This window comes from Triplophysa dalaica, chromosome 13, assembly GCF_015846415.1.
Source record: "Triplophysa dalaica isolate WHDGS20190420 chromosome 13, ASM1584641v1, whole genome shotgun sequence".
NCBI classification, from domain to species: domain Eukaryota; kingdom Metazoa; phylum Chordata; class Actinopteri; order Cypriniformes; family Nemacheilidae; genus Triplophysa; species Triplophysa dalaica.
The window spans coordinates 8127728-8153332 of record NC_079554.1 but is presented as its reverse complement, the minus strand read 5'-3'; the positions used below and the strand labels follow the sequence as shown (position 1 = coordinate 8153332).

At 36.6% G+C, this 25605-nt stretch overlaps 1 protein-coding gene across 1 annotated transcript in view; it reads left to right on the top strand.

The window, feature by feature from the left end:
• Window positions 1-25207, top strand: part of si:ch211-191a24.3 (tensin-3) — a 42159-nt gene extending 16952 nt beyond the window's left edge. The window contains exons 14-27 of the mRNA XM_056764227.1: window positions 2178-2284; window positions 2860-2989; window positions 3301-3378; window positions 15098-15254; window positions 16007-16365; window positions 16440-16526; window positions 19690-19821; window positions 21326-21427; window positions 21924-22001; window positions 22079-22156; window positions 22286-22454; window positions 23342-23410; window positions 23753-23782; window positions 23905-25207. Coding sequence (XP_056620205.1) covers window positions 2178-2284; window positions 2860-2989; window positions 3301-3378; window positions 15098-15254; window positions 16007-16365; window positions 16440-16526; window positions 19690-19821; window positions 21326-21427; window positions 21924-22001; window positions 22079-22156; window positions 22286-22454; window positions 23342-23410; window positions 23753-23782; window positions 23905-24049 — 1721 coding nt within the window. The 3' untranslated portion in view covers window positions 24050-25207. The remainder of the gene's footprint in view (window positions 1-2177; window positions 2285-2859; window positions 2990-3300; window positions 3379-15097; window positions 15255-16006; window positions 16366-16439; window positions 16527-19689; window positions 19822-21325; window positions 21428-21923; window positions 22002-22078; window positions 22157-22285; window positions 22455-23341; window positions 23411-23752; window positions 23783-23904) is intronic.
• Window positions 25208-25605: the final 398 nt, after the last annotated feature.

Below are 25605 nucleotides of genomic sequence, written 5' to 3'. Positions count from 1 at the left end.
TGTAAACATCCAGATCTGTTGTGTCGTGCTTGCTTGATGGCTGTAATTGTAATTCGAGTGCTGTTAGAAAACGAATGCACTTGAGAGATATGTTGAGTGATGATAATGTTTTATGGACGCTGCTTTGAACTCTACTATATGTTTATTCAGCTTCTTGATACTTTGATTCTTGGCACATTGAGCACTTCTTATTGCCTTTCAAATGTGTCTGACTTATTAGATGTCCCTGGTCCATTCTGTGTTGGATTCTAACAAAGTTTCTGATGGAATAAAAGCTTTGCAAGCCTCGGGTGAAAGACACCTGGTATGGAGGTTTTTGAGGAGAGGGCTTGAACTGATCATGTTGAACAGAGATCTATGCACAGTGTTGTTATTACTGTAGTGCGTCACCAGATATGTGCCCTTTGGTGCTTGTGTGTGAGTGTGTTTGAATACGTCTGTGTAAGGGCCAAGGAATGTCTTTGAAGTAAACGTCTACTGACAGTTTTTCCCCTTTGCTGAGCCTGTATGAGGAGTTTTGTTTTTCTGTAGAGCATGAGTTTTACTGTTTGCCATTTTTAGGCTTTTGTTTAGATTCTTACCATGTTGTTTTTAACACTAGGAAAATATGTACAGGTACACTTATGCGTGTTTATATGCCCCAGTATGTATACATGTACAATAAGAAGTTGTTCAAAAACAAGTCAGAAATTGCAAAATTAATATAGTGTTTTTGTTTAGTACTGCCCAGATTTGCATCGCATCAATGACTTTAGCATTTTATGTGGAAACTGAACATTTACTGACATCTTACACAGTGAAATACTGTACTTTAAGTTCTCATTCTCTATACGCTACAGTTCTCAACCACGTTAATGCAGTAATGTTGACGTTCAGCTTTTCCTCTCAGTTTAGAGACTTATTCACAAGCTGTATATACTCATACATTAAACTTTAATAATATGCAAGCAGTCATTAATGCATCACATGAATGTGTTAACTTTAAAACATGAGCATTTGAGTCAAGCAAGCACTAAGGCATCATGGCAAGAAAGATTTGAATTCTAAGTCATATATCTTGGTAACAAAGAAAATTATCAGAATTTATGTAATTGTGTTGTCTACCTCGGACAAAGCATAATTTTAACTTTTGTGTGAGTGTGATGTATGTTGTAGTTTAAACAGAATGAAATAAAATATTCTGAAAAAAAACAGTTGTTTTAAACTTAATGTTCTATTAGAGGTTCTTGAAAAATATATAATAAACAGAATATTCATGTATAATTAAAATGATGAAATAAGATGTTTAAATAAAAACTTGCTTAGACATTTATGGATTTGCTTTTTCTTAACAAAACATGGTTTGGGATTGACAGTTTAAAATGGTTAAAGAAATGAGAATTTTAAAGCTTTTTTCATATATTTTTTAATGTGTTAAACTTTAAGTAAAAGTTTTGAAATTAATGCTTTTAAACATCTCATAATTTGTTTTGATATTAATGAATCAAAGGGGTGTTAATGTAGGTGTTTTTAAGAAAATCTTGTTTGACATCTTGAAACCAAAATTTTGTGATAATCACCCAAATTCTGATATTATTTGGTCTCGGAATATACTTATTGTAAGTATTAGTTGCAGTACTCAATAAAACAAAAAATAACGAAACAAAACTATACATTTGTGTTTAATATCAAAAATATCATGCAATTATTTAAATAATTAATATTTTTTAGGATGCGTTTAATAAAATCCCTTAAGCGAATGGCTCTTGTTTATGTACGAATACAAACTTTTCATCAGAGGTGTTATCCAAACAAGCTTTGTTTGAGAACATGTTATTTTTGTTCTCTGTTTGTAGCTGCGTTTCACCTTGCTCTATGTTGCTTTAGTCTGACAAAATCATGAACAGGAGCCAGATCTTCCTTTTTAAGTTTCCTTTACTGAATCTGTTATGTATTTGTAATGTAAGTCCGCATTAACAGTATCAATTGCTGAACTGATTTTCTGAATGACTGGTATGACAGTGGAATGTGAGTCAGTTATTCATGATCATCTCTCTCTCTCTCTCTCTCTCTCTCTCTCTCTCTCTCTCTCTCTCTCTCTTTCTCTCTCTCTCTCTTTCTCTCTCTCTCTCTCACTCTCTCTCTCTCTCTCTCTCTCTCTCTCACTCTCTCTCTCTCTCTCTCTCTCTCTCTCTCAGGCTGGAAGCACAAACAGCTGAGTGATGTCTCTGAATTCTCTCTTCTACATACAGCTGGTGATCGGTCACAGAACAGTCAGAGCTTTGCCATCGGCACTCCATCTAAGGTACAGATACCCAAACTGTGATGTTTGTATTGCGAAGAAAACTTCTCAGTTATTTTATGAAAGGAATATTCCAGATTCAATGCAAGTTAAACTCTATTATTATCCTTGGTAACAGAGATTCATCCCAAAGTTTGTAAAAAACATTTACCTGTACAAAAAAGGGTTGTAGAGCAGGGCATGGCGCTTAAAAACGTGTGTGTAAACATAAACACAAGGGTTTTTATTTTTTACACATTTTATTGTACATAAGCATTTTGCAGGTCGACAACCCAGAGCATATTACACTTTTACACAGGGTGCATTTTTTATTTCATTGGTCTAGGAACACATACAGACAGGTGTTTTGGACGCTATCACATCACTTACCATTTGTGTTGTGCTTTTCAAACACAGTGTCTAGTAAAAATAAATTCTTCTTTGAAAAACAAGTCTAAAGAACTGTGTGTTATCTGCTCATCAACCTTGTCTGTTCAAATTTGTATCATACATTAACCGTCCAAGCTAAACTTGAACTCATATTGAACCAAGAACGCTCTTACAGCCAAACCTCACATTCGCTTTATTGTGTCTTTCAGCAAAGTCTATATCACATGGACAGTGTTGACTTTGGTGACCTCACTCCAGATGGTGGCAGCCCAATGTGGGTGGGGCATAACCAAGTACCGCCCACACCAGCATTTCCTGTGTCACCCCCCACTCCATATGGTAAGAGTGACACTGTATTTAAATTTTAGCAAAAAAGTTCAACCATTTTATAATATTGTATATAATTCCTAATTTGATGTCAATGTTAAGATTTGTTTTATGGAAACTGTTATGATGCTAAAGTATTCTATGAAGAACTTCGATTGGCAGTTAAGAATACCACGACATGACATTTTTATGTACAATACCATGGTATACATCATAATATAATAGTATATATAATATAATACTGTCATCATCACGGTGGGCCAATGGAGCTATCACAAAAGTTTTGTTGTAATAAATAATACATTTGTTCTCTTATCTTACAGTGAAAACTATACATGATTTTCCTTCTAGACCTGCTTCACAAACCAGCAGGCACTACATGGGCTCTCCAATATGGCAAGGTAATCAGTGCTATTCAAATAGCCTTACTAATGACTACATCCTTGTATTATATCTACTGTATCAATATTATGTCTACATCCTCGACATGAAGAGGAACTTGTAGATAAAATGGCCTACTTAGGGAATTGTGCGGAAATCGCTTTGTATGTCTCTTCCACCTTTAGGTGGATTGTCTTTGATTGATCCAGGAAAGGAAAGCATCACACTGTATCTTACATGATTATTAATTGTTAAAGCAAACCCCTGCAGCAAATGATGTCTGTAACAAAATGTATGTCGCTCAGATAACTGAGACAGGATGTGACCCTCTGGTCCTGATACATACTTCCTGTAAACTGTCCATTCTGTTCTGTGTGAACTGGAGCTGTGCATTTAAAATTTCAAGCTTTGACTAATATTTCTCTTTCTTTTTACTAGTTAAAAATACTGTTTTTACTGTTTACAATTTGTTAGACTGGATCAGCAGGTGAACTTGTGAATTGTGTTACAAGCATGCATACTTGTAAAACAGTTCACAAGTTAACATGCCCATTTAGCCCTAAAAACCATGGTAAATAAGTTAGCCTTTCTGTCAACAGTTCCTTCGAAAAATTCAATGTAATATGCATAACTATGTCTTTAAAGGTGTGTATGAAGTATATGTTGTAATCGTCTATACACCGCTAGTCCTCTTACATGGAATTCACCATGTTGTTTCTACAGTTTTTCTAAACGGACAAACTGTTCTACAAAACGTGTTTCGTAAATACGTGAAAATGAAAAGGGAAGTCATTTGAGTTAAACCCACATAAGTATACATCAAGTTTTCTTCAAATGCAACACAAACATGTTTCGAATAGAGATGGATTTCTAGTAAAATCAGACCAGGTAAACTAACCAACACTCAAAACTGGGCTTCACAATGGGGTATTGACCCTTTGCAAACAATTTGATTGACAGGCATTCTGACCAATCATAACGTCGATATTATGTGCCCTCGTGACTGACCGCCATTTTGTCCAACAAACAAACCAGTCCAGACCAGCTGTCGTAGTAGAGTTTTGGAGATTTATATGAAAAAATTGCTTTTTGATTATTGTAATAGTAAACAGAGAGATATATACCAAGCTTTAATGGCCGTTCACACTATGACGATAAATTAGAATTGATTTATAACTTTTAAAAATCATTCTAAATGGAGGAGAATAGTGGGGTTCACAACTGTTCCAATACAGATAAGAGACACAATATTGTTGGAATTGATAATGGGCGAATTGCAGACGGAAGCATTCGGGAAGTGGTGTATTAAGGATGATATAATACTTATTGAGATATTACTCACATATTACATGTATGAGCAAGCTGGCAAGATATGCTTTGCGTCCCTGTGATGTGATGAGCGCACCTTCAGCCTTCAGAGAGCTGCATTTGCAGTGACTTTTAAAAGGAAAACAACAGCTGTACGCTGTTTGTTGTATTTAACACAAATAAAAATGAAGACACTGATAGGCTGTTATTCTTTTCTATACTGAACTAATATTTTTCTATACTGAACTAATATTTGACTAAGACGCCCAAATGTACACGCAAGTAAGGTGGCTGTTCCTGTCAGTGCAATTGCCTTGGAACCTGATGTTCTGTGCACAATAATTCTGTATTTATTAAGACACACATCCATGCACATATTCAAGAAAAATCTAAAAATTAATAAATATTTGTATATCATTTAAATTATTGGTAAAAATAAATAAATACCTGTAAATATTTCCTAAATATGTATACATGTGTATGTGTTTGTATTTATAAATACAAAATTAATATGCACAGTACATAGATATATATTATGTTAACACAAACTTTTATTCTGGATGCCAGCAATCGCAATCGACCAATTACTTAGCCCTGGTTAACTTGCCAATCATAGCATACTTCGCGTTTCAGAGCAATGAGTTTGTAAGATCTGCGCGTTTCAGAGAGGCGGGGCAAAGAGGAGATACAAACATGGATGGTATGTGGAAAACACAGCATTTTTTTACCTTAAATCGTGTATACACGTGTATACATTGCTTTACATATAAAACAAACGATAAAATTAGTTTTAGCCGTGTCGTACGACCCCTTTAATGATTCATATTAAGGTTAGCTATACATCTATTTGTGTGACAGTAGCGTTAGTAGCCTACTGCATCTCGTGAGTTTAGAATTAACGTAACGTTGTCATGTTCTGGTGTGGACGCAAAAATAGGTATACTTATGTTACAGTTCTCACAAATCCTGAATGTATCCCTCGAATGCATATTACAGATCTTTCTGTCTGAAATCAGAAATTCTTCACTATTTCCCCAGGGAGTGCACACATTTACACTGGGAGCACATGGCTGATACCAAAGGACATATCAACAGTAACGAAGGGGGGCGGGGTTTGGCAAAGGTCAATTGCAGCATGCAAACATTTTTTTCATTCATCTTAAGCATAGTTCAATCCCTCACAAATGTGCAAGCGTCGTTTTCATTCATATTTCTTTCTTGATACGTCAGTTATGTAATTTGTTATGAGGCAAATACAATCTCCTGATACCATCTCAATGTGAAAACACAGGAAGACTGTATTAGTGTAAAAGATTTTTTTAAATCCATAAAGAGTGAAATTAAAACAAAAAAGCACTTTTGCCTCTTTTTGTTGATTAAGACAAATTTATATGACAAGAAAGTATTTCGGAATTGAATAGCAAATATAAGACAAATCAAAAGTGTATCTTACTGTTAGGATATGTTTTTTTACACTTTTTCAGGTCATATTTGCTCTCTTTTAGTCAAATCAATTAAATTCAAGATTCAAGGTTCAAAGTGTTTATTGTCATATTGTTAATAAACATTGTGATAAAGAAATACACTTGTTTTAGATACAATTTCAGGCTTTTTCCCTGCAGCATGGTCTTCTAGATGAGTGAAGACGTGTTCAGAGGATGTGTTGTTTATTTTAATTTCCGGATACGGGAGGATTTGTGGGTTACATAACTTCAGTTATGTTATTCTAAATAAACAAGAGAAAACAGAAGTTTCTAAATTTAAACTCTTGCTCTAAGACGGAGTCAAATATTTACACAGAAGTTTGTTAGGGGAGGAACAGTAAGCATGTCCTGAAAGTGTATTTATGTGCTACAATGTCAGGGGTCACATTGGGGACATCTTGATCTGATTATAAGTGGGAGGGAAATTTTATTTTTACAGCTACATATAAATACATCAATGGGGATTTAGATAAGTTAAATTCAGCTGTGACAGTGTGACCATCATTCAACATCTGTGAAGGGAAAACTTTCTGGCATTCACAGAATTTTTAAAACATTGATGGATAATTCTTAATTCTGTCTGTCAGTAAGACAAAGATGAAGGTCAAAGCACATCACTTTTTTAACGCAATAAAATTGTACTATTGAAGTAGAATGTCAAATGTTTTTGATTTTATGACTTTAAAATAGTTTTATATAATGTTTATTTACGTGTGTAAAATAACCACATTTAAAATGTACTTTTCAATTTAAATTCTATTTAAAATCTCAGATTTCCAATGTGGTCTCCTACTTGCTTTTTGCTCAGTTGTATAAATTTGTGTTAATTTATGAAGATTGATTCACTTATTTTTAGAAGAAGGCGTATTTCAGTATGGAGCAGATGTTGCGAGCCACAATATTCAGAGTACGCCCATAAAAGGACATCCTCACCTCTGACCCCTGCTGCTGCTGTTAGGCTAGGTGAACCAGACTGTGTGCGAGTCTGCGGAGAACAATGCTTGAATAGTTGATCAAAGACAAGAGAGCGCTCATGAACTCATATGTTAATTAACCATGGGGGTCTTTCACTGTCTCTCTGTTTCATGCCAGTTGGGGGCAGTTGTCCAAACTTTTCCTGTCCTTTTCTTTAGCACCTCCCACCCCCACGACCCCCACCCCCACTGCCTTCCTCAAAGCTGGAGTCAGTCGGTGGCACACGATCCTGCTCCTGGAAGAATTGAGTGAAGTAGTTTTCCATCTGGAGTTTAACAGAATTCTAAAAACTCAATGACTTCATTCAGACCGGGCAAAAATTAACGGAGAGAGAGACAGAGCGAGAGAGAGACATTTAAGAGGGGAATGGGGAAAGCTGGACAGAAGTGCGACTGTGTGACGTGCCCGTGGTCAGTGTTTGTGTTGGGAGAGAGAATGTGAGATGGAATGAGAGACAACATTGCTGTAGGGGAGTGAGGTAGAGAAAGAGCGCTGAACCAGGAGTATTTTTACACACACTGAAACATCAGATTTACATTCACTTCAGAACATCAGAAAGTTATTGTGCAGCAACGTTTGGACACACCAGTGTGCTGGAGTTTCAACTTATCTCTCTGGATGAGTTTTGTATGAGGGATTTCTTCAACATGACTGCTTCTCTAGGTATGAGTGAAAGTATTCGATCATTTTAAGCCGACTTTTGTTTGAGTTCTTGAGTTGTGAGTCTGTGTGAGCATTTGTCTGTGCGTTTGTATGCTAATACATCAGCCATTTGCTGCAGCCATCTCAGACAGACTTGAATTGTCTTCTTGTCAGCATGAAGTCTATGTGAACACCCCCACACTATGAATAATCTTGTTTCTTATGTTTTTGTGTGGGTATCTGCATCTTTAGAATGCTGGAAACGGTCTCATTCTTAATCACTATATTGGTTTTGATCAGACATTTTTTGTCAAATATAAGAACTTCTGCTTTCAGGGAAGATATTGGCATTTACGTCAGATTGTATTCGGAATATTTTCAGGTTAGAGTGTATGGAAACAAACATCTTTGTAGTTTTGCTTTTTGGGGACAATCATCATGTTTAAGGGATGTTTTTAAGAATGCATTTTTAAACTTCACTGCAAACTATTAGAAATGTTAGGCGATTGTAAACCAAACAACACAATTCAAAACTGTAGTCAAGTTCTCAACAATGTTATGGACATTTGGGTATGTGATGTGTGTATTTGTTCAACTTTCATTTAAGGTCTTTTATGGTTTGTTTTTATGGGACTGCTTCCTGTTTCACTTGCCCTTAGACTTTGTGTGACCTTCCGAAGTATTTGTATTTTTGCATTTTCATCACTTAAAGGGATAGTTCACCCCAAATGGAAAATTTTGTCATCATTTACACATCCTCTTGTTATTTCAAACCTTTATGACTTTCTCTCTTCCGCAGAACACAAAAGAAGATATTTTGAAGAAAGTTGGTAACCGCATAGACACCATTTACTTCTATTGTATGGGCACAAAACCAATGCAAGTGAATGGGGTCCAGTTAACAACATTTTTCAAAATATCGTCTTTTGTGTCCTGCTTAAGATAGAAAGACATACAGGTTTGATATGACAAAAGGGTGAGTAAATGATGAGAGTATTTTCATTTTTGGGTTAGCTAACACTTTAAAGACCCAATTAAATGTCCACATTTTCACCTAACCTTGTTGGTTCAGTCGGTGTTTCTGAAGGTTTGACATTCCTCATGAACACACAAACAAACTCAACACGCCACTACTTAACCAAATGGATATTCTGTGGAAAAGTCATCCGAATTCTTTCTTTTTATTTCAATCTTTTGTCTGGCTTACACTTGACTTGTCTCATGAATCACAACACATCTGTGATTTAGGACGACAAGCTTTGGCACTTTTCCATCTGGCTCGGCAGATTTATCATCCAGCCACAGTGGGTCCCAAAGCAGATGGAGGTTGACGTGACTCTCTTGTAGAGGATAGATGTGTATTAATGTGACTTGGGTTTTTATACGTGTAGTAGTGAGGTCTTTGATGGATGCATGTTGGAGTAGGAGATGATGGTGGAGTCCCACAGACAGTGGATACATTCTCCTCTCTTTTTCCAGACAAGGGATAGTTTTGTGTGAATCTTTGTTCATTTGAATGTGGGGAGGGAAGGAATTTCTTATGTAATGGTTGTGGAGATCTGGGCTCTGTTTAAACTGACATTCCAATTGTTTTGTGTTTGAAACAGCAACAGCATGTAACCAAACCAGGTAAAATGGAGCGATTCGATTTCTTTGCTTTGACAAAAGCATCATTTTTAGAGCACACGACAGGATAACATTTATTAGAACAATGTTAAGTGAAGCAACAAAAGATTTAATTGACAAAAGCGAGTCAATCACAGCATAACCGAAGATTACAAAGAATATAAATGTCTGCCTTGTACTGTACATCCATGCATATTGTAGTTTAGTTCAATGGATAAAAATGTGTGGTTAGTTTCTTTCTTGTCAGATCCATTTCTCCTTCATTGTCACACGTGGATGTTAGTTCAATCCTACGGCTCTTTCTTTGGGTGTTCATATTTCTATGTTATTCAGCAATACTATGTAGAACATCACTGTGTAGAAGATATTTTAAAGTGAGACATACTCCATAAGAAGTTCTTGCATCCATCATAAACTTTTAATGGAGGATTTTCCACTGAGGGAAATATTATCAAAAGAAGCCTGAGTCATGACAGATGTTTTCTTTAGTGGAATAGCTAGCATATTTCTAGAAATAGTATTATTATCATAAATATCACAATTCAATTTAAACCATGCAGGCCTGCTGTTGAACTTCCTAATAGGTTATTAATACGGTCACGGTTACTGACAAGCAACCAAAGATGTTTTTATTCTCGTATGGTGCTTGGTGAGCATTTTGGTCTCTGTTTGAAAGATTCTATTAGATCAGTGTAGTGATGGTTGTACTCCTTACTATGCATATTTCCATATAAAGATCAATATACATAAAGGTTGCTTCTTTCATAGCTCAGGAAGTTCTTAGCTGTGTTTCATTAATGTATTTAGGTAGGTCAGATGTTTCTCCTAAATGTCTTAGTGGTGATAAAATAGAAATATAAGAGACAGTTATTAAGTAAGGGATAATGTACAGGCAGCCGTTTATCGCAGAAATGAGTGTGGTCAGGACACTGAAGGGGCTTATTTTGCGATAACAGCCGGCTGCACACGGCTACTTGCCACTTGAGAAAAAACTGGAGATTAATTGTAAATTTGATGTATTTTATTAGCCCATTTTAACCGAATGCAGACCTTCCGCATGGAAAGCCGTTTACATTCAGTTTTAAGGTAAGAAACGACGTTCAAATGTCACGAATGGGCAATTTGGTTTATTCACTTGTAAATATAATGTCATATATGTTATTTAAGACATATTTATATTTAATTTGTCAAAAAAAAAATTTGCTGCATCCGGGTTACCGTGTGTTATTTGTATTGAGAGGTTGTTATTTGGAAGTAACAACCTGCAAATGTCACGACTGGCCAATCGGATTCAAGCATTCCAATGTGCCGTGTAATAAAATACTGAACAGATTTTTTTTAAACTACACATCATACACTTGCAGACTTTTTGAAAGTTTCAGATAGGAACACACAAACTGATCAAATCTGCAGACTGGCACAGACTGTCTGCAACAAGTCCAGACCAAAAATCTACGCAAAAGTTTTGTAGTGTATTTTAGCCTTAAGGAATACTCACCCAAACATGAAAATTTGGTCTTCATTTACTCATACTCAAGTTGTTCCAAACCTGTATACATTTCTTTACTCTGTTGAACACAGAGAAAGAGATTTGGGAAAATGTTAGTGTAACAGGTTCATTAAAAGGAAGGAAGGAGGCGGGAACCGGCAGACATTTAAAATAAAGTTTTAATATAAATAATAAGAGCCGGCGGCCCCTCTTGGCCGACCGCCGGCGAACAAAACAAATCATAAAACAAAAACATACATACAACCATAAAACATGTTCGGGTCCGGTCCTCTCTCTTCGACGGTCCGGTCGCTCGTTCTCTTAGATGCTCCCAATCTCCTACGTGATTTGAGCCCGGTGTGAGCACAGCTGGCGCTCATTCACAATTATTCTCCGGTCTCGAACCACGGTCTCGCCCCGCCTACTCCACTACAGTTAGCAACTGACAATTCTGGCACTTCATTGATTACATATAGGAAAATTAAAATGGTAGTCAAGGGTGCCCCATAACTGTTTGCTTTCTTACATTCTTCAAAATTTCAAATTTTGTGTCTAACGGGAACAAAAAATTATACCATATTTTTGTACTATGGTAGTCATTTGCAACATTCTTCCAAATATCTTTCTTAGCTTTCAACAGAACAAAGAAATTTATTCAGGATTGGAAAGGAAGAACTTTATTCTGTGTAAATGATAACATAATTTTAATTTGATTGGAGTACCCCTTTAAGAATATTATGTATATAAAATTATGTAGATAACAGGTCAAATAATCTGGATTTGAGTTAATTTGATGAATCTTCAATAATAATATTGACTTTTGATTGCAGATGAGATTCAGCAAATTTTAAATTCTAATGGACACATTTATTCTGAGAAAAAGACCCAGAAATGTCTTCATTTACACCAGAAATAATTTGAGATATTAAAGAGATCTCAGTTGTTATTTTTCTATTTTGTGGATTTGCTTAATGCTTAGGAACTTATAAATAGTTATTTTTGGTTTGTTTGTTTAGTTGATCAACAATGGTACAGAACTTCATGCAGACAGATTCACTCTTGGTCAATATACCTTGATCACAATATCATTTGATGTCTGAGAGAAAGCCTAGGTGTTAGCCATAAATCAAAGATCATGTAAGGCATATTTTTTACATCGTCTCATATCATTGACGTAATGCTTTTGGCATGAAAGTATTCAATCCTCTTGTGTTAAATTCACTCTGTTTTTCCTGCCCTGCACACATGTGTGTGTGTGTGCTTGTGTTTGTGTGTGTGTGTATTCTCCCTCTGACTGGAGAGTTTGTTAAGTCTGGAGTAGTCCTTTGTCTCTGTGGCATGCAGGAGTTTTATTTCGGAAAGCAATGGTTTGAACAGAAGCACACAAACAAACGCACTTACATTCACTTAAATCATCATTCGTATTCATTTGCTATCTCAACTGTGTGAGGTATTGAAACGGCAAGCAAATATTAGCAAGGCGCATACTTTAAGCAAGAATGCATTTAATGTTTGCGAACAAACAAACACACTTTTCTTTCCTTACTTTGAAAAAGAGGAATGTGAAGTCACACTTCTTCACTAAGGACGCATTGTACCCTTTCAGTTTGAGACAGAGAGGAAACACAAAAATAAAAGTTCTGTTATAATTTACACACCCTCTTGTCATGTCAAACATGACATTCTTTCTTCAGCGAAACACAAAAGAAGATATTTTGAAGAACGTTGGTAACCAAAAACTTTTGGTCCCCGTTGACTTCTATTGTATCAACACAAAACCAATGCAAGTCAAAGGGGACCAATGTTTTTGTTTATCAAAAAATATTTTGTGTTTTGCTGAAAATGAAAGTCATACAGATTTGAAATGACAAGAGGGTGAGTAAATGAGGACAGAATTTTCATTTTTGTATGAACTATTCCTTTAAAGTGGTTTGGCTGGTCTGTTTTAATGGTTTAAGGGAGATTTTTGCAGATTTTCCAGGTCCACCAGCTAAACAAGTTTGGAAAGGCTGGCACACTAACTAGACCAGATTAACCCTAGATGGACCAGACAGGGAGACGATCTAAACCAGCATGGGGTGTTTTGCTGGTCTTTGGTGTTTTTTTCATCAGGGTAGACCCTTTGACCTTTCTCTTCTTCCTAGAGAACATGTTTTCTCCAGGGGTCATCCAGTTCTTCCCTTTTCTTTGAAGGGGCGCTTCAGTTCAACAGATCATTGACCTTTAGGACAGGATGGTCCAGTCCTCATGTGACACTAACATCTGTTGATCCTGTTGGCTTTAGGTGGGTCATGTTGGAGTGGATAGATCACTATTTCTTCGGTTCATTCTGATCCGTTTCTTCTTAAACATCAAAGCAACAACATTCATTGCTGTGTACGCCCCTGTTCAACAACATTCATTGGTGTGTACGCCTCTGTTCTGATTTTAAATTGGATGGAATTTAGAAAAAAGGCAAACCAGATGAATCTCTGGGAAGAATCATTTGGGATTCCTGTGCCTTGGGAATGAGCTTCAGGGTTTTCTGGGTGGGTCGAGTCAAAATCTTTTTTAGTAACATTTATAATCGGAGAGTTCAATCTTAGCCTCCAGATGTTGTTTGTGGATTTGTTGATGTTTACATGAATTCTGGGTTATGTTTTCAAAGACAGCGTTGCCTTGACAACCTATCTTATGAGGTGGTTAGGGTTAGTGATGTGGTCTTTGCTTAAGAAGCAGCTTCAATGATACTGCAGTACACGAAGGCTTAGTAGCTATAGCGATTACACTAGCAATATTCAAAATGTTAGCCCTCCTACCCCGTGAAAATAACAAAAGGTTTCTTTTGGATGTGAATTTTTTTTGTAGCTTTTTTCATTTTGCAGAATTTATACAACAGTTCAAAACTAAAGACTGTCAGTGCTGTTATATACACTTTAATTGAATGTGTAAGCTATTCTTGTACAAACAGCTGATGCTTACAGAAAACTTAGTTTACAAAGCATAATGGTTGCATTGTCCAATCAGGATTCTTCTTTTCAATATGAGGTCACCTTTCACTTCTGCAATTTAAGAGTTTTGAGTCTAAGCCATGATAAAAGTGTTGTGTGTTTTTGAGTCATGTCTTGTACGTGCTAAATATAGTAGTTTCTCTGGGAGTAATGGGAAAGGAATATGAAGCAACAGATGTCATGAGATGCAATATTCTAGACTAACCACACTAAATACTCAAGACCTGTCAGTGTTCAATTCTTCAGTTATGGCGTGATAAAAAAAGCTTGAACAAACTTAAGTTTGCTTTGTTTACCTAGTTTACTCAGCCTAGATAGGGAAGTCCGTCAGCTGGTTTTGAGCTTTTTATATCAGGTCAGATTGGAAGACTATGCATGACCACCTTGTTCAGGCTAAAACCAGTTTAAGCCATTAGTCGATTTCCGATGTATCAATGACAATCTTCAGTACTGTAGCTTTTGTGTACCCTCCGGATTCCATTAAAGGTGTAATTTTCCCCAAAATAAAATGTCATCATTTATTCATCCTCGTGTCATTCAAAACTGATTCATTCTGGGGAGCACGAAAGAAGATATTTTGAGAAATGTCTCAGTGGTTTTTTATGTCCGCACAATTGAAGTCAATCGGCACCAGGGTTGTTTGGTTACCATTGTTCTTGGAAATATCTTCTTTTGTGTTCTGCAGAGGAAAGACAGTCATGCAGGTTTGGAAAGACATGAGGGTGAGTAAATGATGACGGAATTTGTATATTTGGGCATAGTACCCTTTTAATGTCTGCTTGCATCTATATATTCTTTTGTTTCTTTTAAATTGCAAGAAGCGTTAAGTTATAAAAGGCTAAAACAAACTTTGAATGCAGGAAGTTAAAATCTACTTTAAATACACCAAAATGAATAACAATAGCTCGCTAGTTTCCAAAAGAGAGACAAACCGAGTAAAATTCCATGAGGGTCCCTCCCCTGTGGTTTTGTTATGTTCACAATCTAAAGAATGTGTATGGGCTTCTGCCAAACCCACAGCCACAACTCCCCTACAGTGGTCTAGCCGCTAATACTGTTTGATTTATGACCTACATTTGGCCACTAGCAGCAGGTTACACAGTGCAGGCTTTCAAACAGGCGTGCATAATAAATTGCTCATACAGAATGGAATCTCGCTGGAAAAAAATATTGGTTAAAGATGTGAGTTCAGGTGATAAAGTTCCTGTTATTCGTCTGCTCGCAGAGTCTCGAGGATATGTGGACAGCATGACGCACGCATCCATGTCGTCAGACGGAGAGCTCTTTCAATCGGATGTCACAGGAAGTCCCGCCTCCTGCCAGAGGATGTTTGGATCCATGCACTCTATCTCCACACCGAGCCCATTGGTCAATACGGACAGGTATCAAAATTAACATCCAAACAAGACCTCTTAATTCCTTCTCATGAGAATGTTATTGCTAAATTTGCATCACATGAAGTTAAAGGAAGGAACGTTACAGAAGAAGTTCACTAGGCAGGACACATAAGCAAATGTGACCCTGGATCACAAATCACAAATCTTAAGTAGAACGGGAACATTTTAGTAAAAGTCAAAAATACATTGTATGGGGCAAATTGATTGATTTTTCTTTTATGCCAAAAATCATTAGAATATTAAGTAAAGATCATGTTCCATGAAGATATTTTTTAAATTTCTTACCTTAAATATATAAAATCAAGGCCTGCTATAGCACCTTCGATTAACAACTTCAAAGGCAATTTTCTTAATATTAAGTTTTGTTTAAACCGTTGTATCTCCAGCAGATATTGTCTTATTCTAACAACCCCTACATCCGTAGAAAGCTTAATTATACAGATTTCAGATGACGTAAAAATCTCAATTTCGAAAAATTATCCCATAAGACTGGTTTTGTTGTCCAGGGGCACAAATGTCTCTATTTCTTTTTAATTTCATCATCATACTTAAAAGACCGAAATTGTGGTTTCTCTTTGGTCTCGAATGATAATGCTGGTGTTTAAGTAACAATAGGCTATATGTGTGGTCTATTGTGTAAATGCGGCCTATATTTATCAGTGTATAAACACACCGTGGGGCGTGTTTGCGTATGCACAGGATATGTAAGATAACCTTACGCCGTTTCCTCCGTACAGCCCCACTGCAGCTCATTCTTGGTTAGAGGGTGGCTCCAGTACCCCCCTGAGCCACTACACACCCCAGCCCTCCCCGCCACTCACCCTGTCTGCCCCCAACTCCCACAGCTCCCCCCGGGGAGCACCCCGCAGCCTGTCCTCCTCTCTGGACATTGGGGGACTGGAGAGCAGCCTGCTGGAGACAATAGAGGGTTTGGAGGCCCTTGGTTTAGACATGGCTCAGCCTCCACATCTACCCCTGAAGAGAAGAGGCACAGAGGGCTCAGAAACCTTCTTCAGTTTCCCGCTCAACAGAAGTGGGATGAGCACATCCTATGCCAGTCATAATACATCACCAACTAGATCCACACCAAGTCCAGGTTAGAACGGTATCTGTATGTGTCACCCGAGCTGAATTTACATCCACAACCTTACGTTTAATGTTACTTTTCAGATTTCCTGGCCAGTAAACCTGAAAACATTAAGTTTGTTCAGGACACGTCAAAGTTCTGGTACAAGCCAGACATTTCTCGAGAGCAAGGTAAGGATACATGATCATAAAGAGAACAAAGTCAGAGTATACATTGTATTTAATTTGAAACAAGTGAAAATTATAAGTAGAGGTACAGTTCTTTATATACAGCAGTAGTCCAATATTGATGTACAGATGCCCTGTTTGCACAATATTTGTTTTAAATGATGCCTTGTATTTGAGTAAAGCTTCAAAATATGAAGAAAGTGTTACAAAATTAAGGAAACTACGCTTGGTTAAGGTATTTATTTGAAAAAATTAATTACTAAAAAAGCTAAATAGCTATAGCAAACTATAGCATAACAGAATATATATACAAAAATGCACAGAAAAGCTTGGAGTAATGCAACAACACGATTCCGTTATGTTTTTCACTACAGCAGTCACTACAGCAGTCATTCTCCTGGTGGTCCTCCTCCTGACTCAATAACATTTACACGTGTTGTGTCATTTTTTTGTCAAGCCTTCTTGAATTTTACACTCGAGGTTTATATTCCAAACCTTCCAAACCTTAGTACATCTCTAATAAGATGATATTAATTGCAAAGATATACATTTTCCAAAGTTTGACATCACTTTTGGTCTTTAAAACTTCTTTAAGGATACTAAACCAACATTTTTCTTTCCTATGTTGATGTTTTTTAGCAAGATTATTACTTTCGTATAATAGGAAAATATATGCCTTCATGCTGATTTGTAATAAACAAAATGTATATTATACTTGAAGGACATCACCTAAAAGAGGATCAAAAATAAATAAAATTTCGTTAGTAATGCGATGAAATTAAAATGACCTGATACAGTGGTTCTCAACCTTTTTGGAGTGCTGGACCCCATCGTATCTCAAACCATCCTCATGGACCCCCAACCCCCACGCTCACACCACATCTCATTTTCTTTCCCCAGCACAACAACATATTTCCACTAAATTAGGAAAAAAAAATTGGGGTTAAGTTTATATATGGTAGCCTAACTTAAAATTACATGTGACCATTTAATCGTTTTCAATTACGCCGCCGAAACATTCATCTTCAGTATCTCCAACAGTATAAACACACTTTACACTTAACACACACTTTAATTATTAAAAACAAGAAAACAATTACAAATTTACCAACGTGAAACAGAGGCTATCCATTGTTCAATAAAAATAAAAAGTTTTAAACTACAATCAGGAGTGGACTTTGAACTCTGGTGCACGCGAGACCTGTGAGTTGCCCAACTTGCCCTGACGTGCACCTGACCTGACGCATTCCTTCAGTGATGTAACTTTGTTTTGAAAAGTGTTGGGGACAAAAACAATTAATACTTTAATAAATTGTTAATTTGTCGGGAATATTTCTTATATATTGTGAGCGGTCCATCGCTTTTTGACTCCAACTCTCACAGTATGTGGTGTTGTGTGTCATTTGGGAAGGTCACTTGGCTGTTGCGGTGCATTACACTAAGAAACAGTTTATTCCTAGGAGTAAAAATGTCACTTGTTCGTTTGGTTTCTTGTTACTCGTTTTGTGCTTGGACACTGGATGCAATAGCAAGCGCTGCGAAAGGGGATGATGCATGCATTTCATACTGACCGCGTTTCTGAAGTCGATGCTCTCTTTGATCTGCAAATATAACTCACGTGAGCAACATGAGATGTCGAGAAAGCGGCACATCCTGCATCCTCCAATGACTTTAAGATTTTAGTGGCCCCTACACAATACACACCTTCCACAAGCGATTCTTAATTTCTTCCGAAAAGTGGAGGGGACATGTCCCACCCACAAATTACGCCTATGCATTACTTACGACCGATCGCAAAACCGCTCCCAATGTCAGGTGTCAGTCCGTTGTCAGGTGTCGGAAACAGATTAGTTATCTAACACACTTTCACACACTAGAAGGCCTCGGTTACACTACTGTGTAGTACTACTGTTTATTGCTAAGAGCTAAAGCTCTTGAATAGGCAAATGTATGGGGCTTCAATGAAAATACACTTGTTCGACTTTGTGCAGCGATGTGCAGACCACAACGCATACGACAACAAAGTACTGCAAGAGCTATTCCAAAACAAAAAGAGCATTCGACTCTCATGCACGGTGCTGTGATGTCTTACACTAACCTTCCTCGACGCCGCATGATGTTTGAGTCAGAAATGCGCAGAATATGAGGAAGAGTTGGGGATGGAGGTGGGTTTTGAACTTGGTATGATTGAAGGGCTGAGAAAGGCAAAAGTTGTATCACAATTTTTTGACATCAATAGGCTCAGCTGGTGTAAGCTTGACTAACGTGAAGCTTAAATTTGCCAGTGGCCTTTCGTTTACAGTATGTCACACCCATGAATCATGATATGCTGCTTGCTGTTGCCTGTCAGAACTACTGTTCGTAGATGGTATTAGTGGCAGGTATATTTTTGTACTACAGTACATTTTATTGTACATGCCTATGAGTGCAAGATAGGACAGCTCAGTGGATAGCACTGTTGCCTCACAGGATGATAGTTAGAGCCCTGGTTGTCTTCCACCTGACTCTCCTCATGTTTCTGTGGGTTTCCTCCAGGTACTCCTTGTAACACCACAGTTCAGAAACACGTAGATCACATTGAAGACTGAAAACAGAGACTAAAAATCAACCATATGTGTGATGGAAAGGCCACCTGGCCCCTGCCTTTGGCCTGAGATATTCTTGGATGGGCTTTGACGCCTGCAACCCTACAAGTGTCATATAGAAAGAATGGCTGGATGTCAGTGCAAGATGATTCATTTCTTATTTTTGGTCCCAGAAGGCAAAAACTATTTGAATGCGTTTTTAAAATATAGGCTTTGTTAACTTTTTGGAGTACATTAGCATGTAGTTCACCCCAAGCATTACTCAGATCCACTAAATGTCAGCTTTGAGTTCATGGGTCCACTCATAGATCACTCTGTCTTTACTGAATTACTATGTTTACGACCAAGTTTGTTTTCTGTGATGCCGAAATGTGTTATAAGACATCATTTTAACTTTTCTTGACTGAACAATTGACAAGCGCACAACTTACTGACACATAGGACTGTACTTCTATCCAAATTAAATGATGTCGTCTACTCTGACTCAAGTCTATAAACAAGCATTAATGCTTCTTTATTTTCTTTTTACTGATTCTTTGAATAAGCACAATCTCATTACTTTTCTCGCTGGTTTTCTTTAGCCATTTCCATTCTCAAAGATAAAGAGCCGGGCTTCTTCATCATCAGAGACAGTCACTCATTCAGAGGAGCATACGGATTGGCCATGAAGGTGGCCACGCCCCCACCTTCTGTTGTGCAGCAAAACAGAAAAAGTAAGAAAACACTAAAGATTACTTATTGCTGTAGCATCTCCCTGTCTCTGTTGAGCATCCTGGCACAGAATATGACTGAACAGGAATACTGTATGAATGAATTGTGGTCTGTGTTTGGTGAAGTTTAAGACCCTGGAGAGCCAGACATACCAACACTATTGTGTGAGGAACAGCTGAATGAGTGTGAACACAGCTGGAGCGTTCATATCCAGAGCCTCTATGTAAATTGTGTGTCTCGCAAATAGAGGAAGGAAGGGTGGCACACACACACACACACACAGGACATCTCGCTTTGATTCACAGGTTTAGAGGTCTCAGTAAGAAGGGATTTAAATAAACAAAAATGCGATGCACAGAGAAGATGCAAATACTATAGATACACTTGTATACTAATATTCCATATGAACGTAACATATAAAAGTAAAGATCTATATAATATAGATATAATGTGATAATAAGAGTTATAGATAATATAATGTTATTTCTGGGTGTGTGTAGCACATGCATATTGTAATGAAGAATACCAGCAGTGAAAAGGAACGGCTGATATTTATTTTTAGGGATTTCCTTATCAGTTTCAGTCTGACAGTTGTTGTCACAGTTTGTGTTGCACATTGTGTTGGCAGAGAGAAGATAGAAAATAAGAATAAAACACTTACTTGTGAGTCATTTTGATGCATAAACCTTTCACTAGCAGTAAAAGTGGATCTCAAAAAAAGTATGAACAAAAATTATGAACTAAATTTTCAGTTGTGTTTTATTTAAGGTGAAAATATTGTATCGTGTTTCTCCAACATTCCTTAGAAGTAATAAAAAAAGAACATAAAGAGATATTTGTTGGCGTACAGTAAGAGTATAGGGGTATAAGATCAATGTGGATATAGCTCAGATCAGTGCGGCATCAGGATGACCAATCATTTAAAATTAGACAAAATGAGCATTGAAATAATCTTTATAACAACTAGAACAAAGAAATTTCTTTTTTTCGTCAATTTTTATATTGGATAAAGACTTTTCCCATTAATATCAAGCTCTTAAATATTTTATTGGGTAGAAATTTTGAGTTTTTGTAAGCTGGAGGGGTGCCTTTGAATTTTGTTGAATACAGTGGGAATACAGTATCTCAAAGAGGTTGAGATAATTTGTTACAAAACATTTTTAATACGAAAAACGCTCCTTATGAATGACGTTGCTGATGTAAGTCTGATCCAAGCCGGCACAGTTTGAGACATTGTTGAGATCTATTTTGTAACTTAAAAGACATTTAGGAAACGTATGAGAGGAGATTTGAAGAATAATCTTGCTTTTTTTTATTACATATAACGAGATCTTAATGAGATCTCGTGTGTTTTTATCTTTTCTATTGATATTCCATCTTCCTCAGTAATTTAGGGATGTTTTGAGATGTTTTGGAGTAAAAACTGTCTCATTTGCTGCCACATTGTGTTCTTGTTGCAGTCATGATTAAATGTCATTATAAATTTGTCATTTCCTGTCTCTGTAGACACAGTGGGGGATTTGTCCAACGAGCTCGTCCGGCACTTCCTGATTGAATGCACACAGAAAGGCGTACGGTTAAAAGGCTGCCCCAATGAACCCTACTTTGGTAAATATCTATTCGTGTTTGAAAGAATTTTTTAAGAAGACGTGAAGAGTTTGCTTCCAAAATGTTTTTTTATTGTGCATTCCAATTAATATCAAACTGCAGTTGGTTTGTTTGATTAAAGCCATAATAACTAAAAATTACAACTAAAACAATAAAAACATGAGAACATAATAAAAAACATGATTTAAAAAAAAAGAATCAAACTCATGTGCTAGGCAGAGCCTCAAAATTTAAATGATCATTTCACAGACTAGGGCGCCCTCTGGAGGCTATTCTCTTAAACGCCCCTTACACACCTTCCCTTGTTCTCTAGGCAAGACTCTGTACATGTGATATATTTGTTAACCTAGTAATACAGTTTTTTCAAGAAATGATGATAAAATAATTTTATATATTTTTACATTATTGCATACCTAATTTATTTAAATGCATGATTTTTTTTTCCAAACAATAACATTATTTAAAAAATATATATGTGTGGTTTATGTATCTACAGGGAGTCTCACGGCATTGGTGTGTCAACACTCCACCACACCCCTGGCATTACCTTGCAGACTCATCATCCCAAGCAGAGGTACTTACTCATATCTGGGTGTATTTTAGGATTTCTTTTATCCAGTGTTTTCTCCTAATTAAATACTTTTTTTCTAGATCCACTTGAAGAACTAAATGAATCCCAAACACAAACATCAACAAACTCTGCAGCAGAGCTATTAAAACAGGGTGCAGGTGAATAAAGAAACACTTTCTAGTGGGTTTATGTGTGAATTTACACCTGTTTATAAGTGCGTTAGTATATCCTTAATTTGAAAATTGATTTAAAACTAATCCGTGAGTTAATGCGTTTGTGTCGTCCAGCGTGTAATGTGTGGTTCCTGGGCAGTGTGGATCTGGAGTCTTTGACAGGAGTTCAGGGTGTGCAGAAAGCAACCACTGCAATATTCAGCATGGATCCTCCCTCCACGTCCACAGTTGTTCACTTTAAAGTGTCTGCACAGGGAATTACACTCACAGACAACCAGAGGAAGTGAGTCTCTCAAACACACATACAGACATTTATTTATTTGAAGATCAGCAGAGAGCACAACAGTCAAAGGAGTAAATTTTAAACCTTAAAAAACCCTTCAAACCAGTGCTTTCCAAACTGTGGGCCACAGCCCCCGTGACGGTGACATTGAAAAATGTTAAAGACAATCCATTGAAGAATTTATTCAAAGTATCCTTATGAATTTTCACATTCACCAGAATATAATTAGAAAACTGTGAAGCAGTCCACATAAAAAATTCTGTAGTACATAATAGTATAGTATAGTTACTGTAGTATACTACAAGATCTGTAGTATTTAACTATATTAATATTTAATAAGATATACTAAAGTAACATTCTTAGACATTTTTAGAAATTTTACAACAGTTTAGGGATTTTAATTGTGTTGTTTAGTTGGTGAATGGAAGAGTGTTCTACAAATCAGGAGTCTCCACCTCTATGAAACACTGTGAATGTCCTGCACTAAAACTTCTCAAATTTGTATTCAATTGAATATTTAGTAGAAATGTAGTATCATGTAATATGTATATGTAACTAGTTTACTTTGTAGGATAGCATATTGCATCACTGAAAACATAAAACACACACATTTGTATATACAGTATGCTGTTAAGGTGATGACAGGTTTCACTCTCGAACATTCAGTACTGTAGGTAAAGGTCTCATCTAGTCATGTTGACACATGTTCAATTCTAGTACTCTTGCCACCAACACATATCACAGTCTTTAATAAAAGTAGAACGCTAAATAAAGAATCTACATACAAGCTTCAACGGTTGTTTTGCTTTTATGACGTGAATGTAAAACTTTATAAATGAAGATTTTTATGTACATTCATATTTATTTGCATTACTGTGTATGTACAGACTGTTTTTTAGGAGACACTATGCCGTCAACACAGTGATATTCTGCGCCCTGGATCCCCAGAACAGGAAGTATGTAACACTCAAACACACACATTATCTACAGTAGTGTTCAAATATTTGGAAACATGGGTTCTTATATTTGATTATTACTAATTACTGTTTTAGATGAGTAGTAAACTTATCAAAACTATGACATAACACAAAACGAAGTACAGAAATGATGCAGTATACATAATATTTATTGTATATTTGTCCAAGGTAGCCAGTCTTTGTCTAAATGACGTGTCAGGTGTAAAATAAAAGTCAGCTAAATGGCACTTTTTAAACTGTGTTTATGCACACACAACTTTCACAATATGCAAAAGTATATTCAGGAGATGCTCTGACACTTCTCCGCTGCTCTGTTTCCAGGTGGACACGAGATGGGTGCACATCTGCAAAGTGAGTGTTCCTCAATCATGTATTTCCAATCTGTTTATCTCACTTTTATGTGCCAGCTTATGCATCTGGCATAATGTATACCCATGTATTCATTATTGCGGCTGTTTGTTTGTGTTTAACAGGATCTTTGGCTTCATCGCAAGGAAAAGCGGAAGCAGCACAGAGAATGTCTGTCACCTGTTTGCCGAACACGACCCTGAACAGCCCGCCAGCGCCATCGTCAACTTTGTCTCCAAGGTGATGATAGGATCTCACAAGACCAAATAGAAGAAAATGTGTGCTGACATTCCTCCTGGACAGCAACACAGATCAAATATGAGGCATTAAAAAAGTTCCTGTTTTTGGACCGGGCACACAGAGGCATTACGAAATTTTGTGGGGCCAAGAACACCATTTTTTTTGATGGAGGACCCAGCTCCAAGGGGCTACTGTGTACTTGGTGGACCTTAGTAGACTCTATTTATCACAGAGCTCAAATAAACGTCCTTGTTTGTCCCCCTGCCCTGGAAAGTACATTCCTAAAAGGAGTGTTTGAAAACCGTGCTGGGACTGTTGCACCAAACAGAAAATCCAATAGGGGGAGTCAGATTTCTTAGTTTCACTATTACCATTCTGCTACCATAAACTGAACCTGTTTAAAAGTCAAAAGTGAAAAGATCAAACAGTTCTTTAATTTAGCAGTTTCGTCTGCAGTATTTTAGAGGTCTGTGGTCATTTGTATGTTTTAATATGGACAGACTGATCTATAAAGTATTCTATAAATGATGGAGATATAACTGTAGATGAATTTCTCTGGGCACATACATAAAGTAGGTTCGACCAAAGAACTCATTTCTATGCCAATTAACTTTAATTTCCCACATTTTTTATATATGTGATATGTGTATATTATCAGATTACTTTCATAGTTCAAAATATTCAGGACAGTCTTGTTTATCTGTGTATTTGTCTGTTTATAAAGGGAAGTGTAATAGTTTCATCCAGTAGTGGATGCTTTATAATCACTATTGACCATGTTTATATATTTTAAAATATTTATCATAAAACTCTTCTCTGTGCTTATCTTTTACTCATTTGTATATTTCTCATGAGTTAATATACACTCTTAAAAACACTCTTTAAAATCTTGTTCTTGTGTGCAACATGACATAAATTCATAATTACACATAATAGAATGCCTACAAATGCTTAATGAGGGTTTAAATGTGTTTTGTATGACCACAGATCATATGACTCATCTGAAGCAGACAGGCACAATATACGCTTGTATATTTATATTCGCTTTTCATAATTGTAATTGTTCAGCTGTTCTACGGACACTTGCTTATTGTACTGCCTAACTATATTTCTATATTTGTAAGTGATTTTTCAGTGACTGAAAAGTACATGCACATAATAAAAATAAACAGTATGGTACCAACCGGAGGCTGGGTTTGTAGTGAATTTTATTAATGTTTTCATCTCACGACATGCCTACAACATCATGTGGTGACTTCTGGTGGCATGTTCACCATGATCTTGGGATAGAAAGCAGGAGAGAAAAATGGTTTGGAATGGAAAGAGAATTAAACCAATTCAATAAAACTACCGCTTTATATGGGTCTGGAGGAAGAGTGGTGGAGGAATCAAAAAAGAAAGAATTCGACAAAAAGAGTCAAGAGACAGATCAGGGCTCGATAGTAACGGTTGTCCCAGACAAGTGAATGTTTTGCTTGGGCAAGTGAGAGAGAATTTTACTTGAACAAATCAATAACATAGCAATGCAAAAATGAGCTAAGAATAATAAAAATAGGTGCATTAGACAGAGCTGTGTGTTTGTGTGA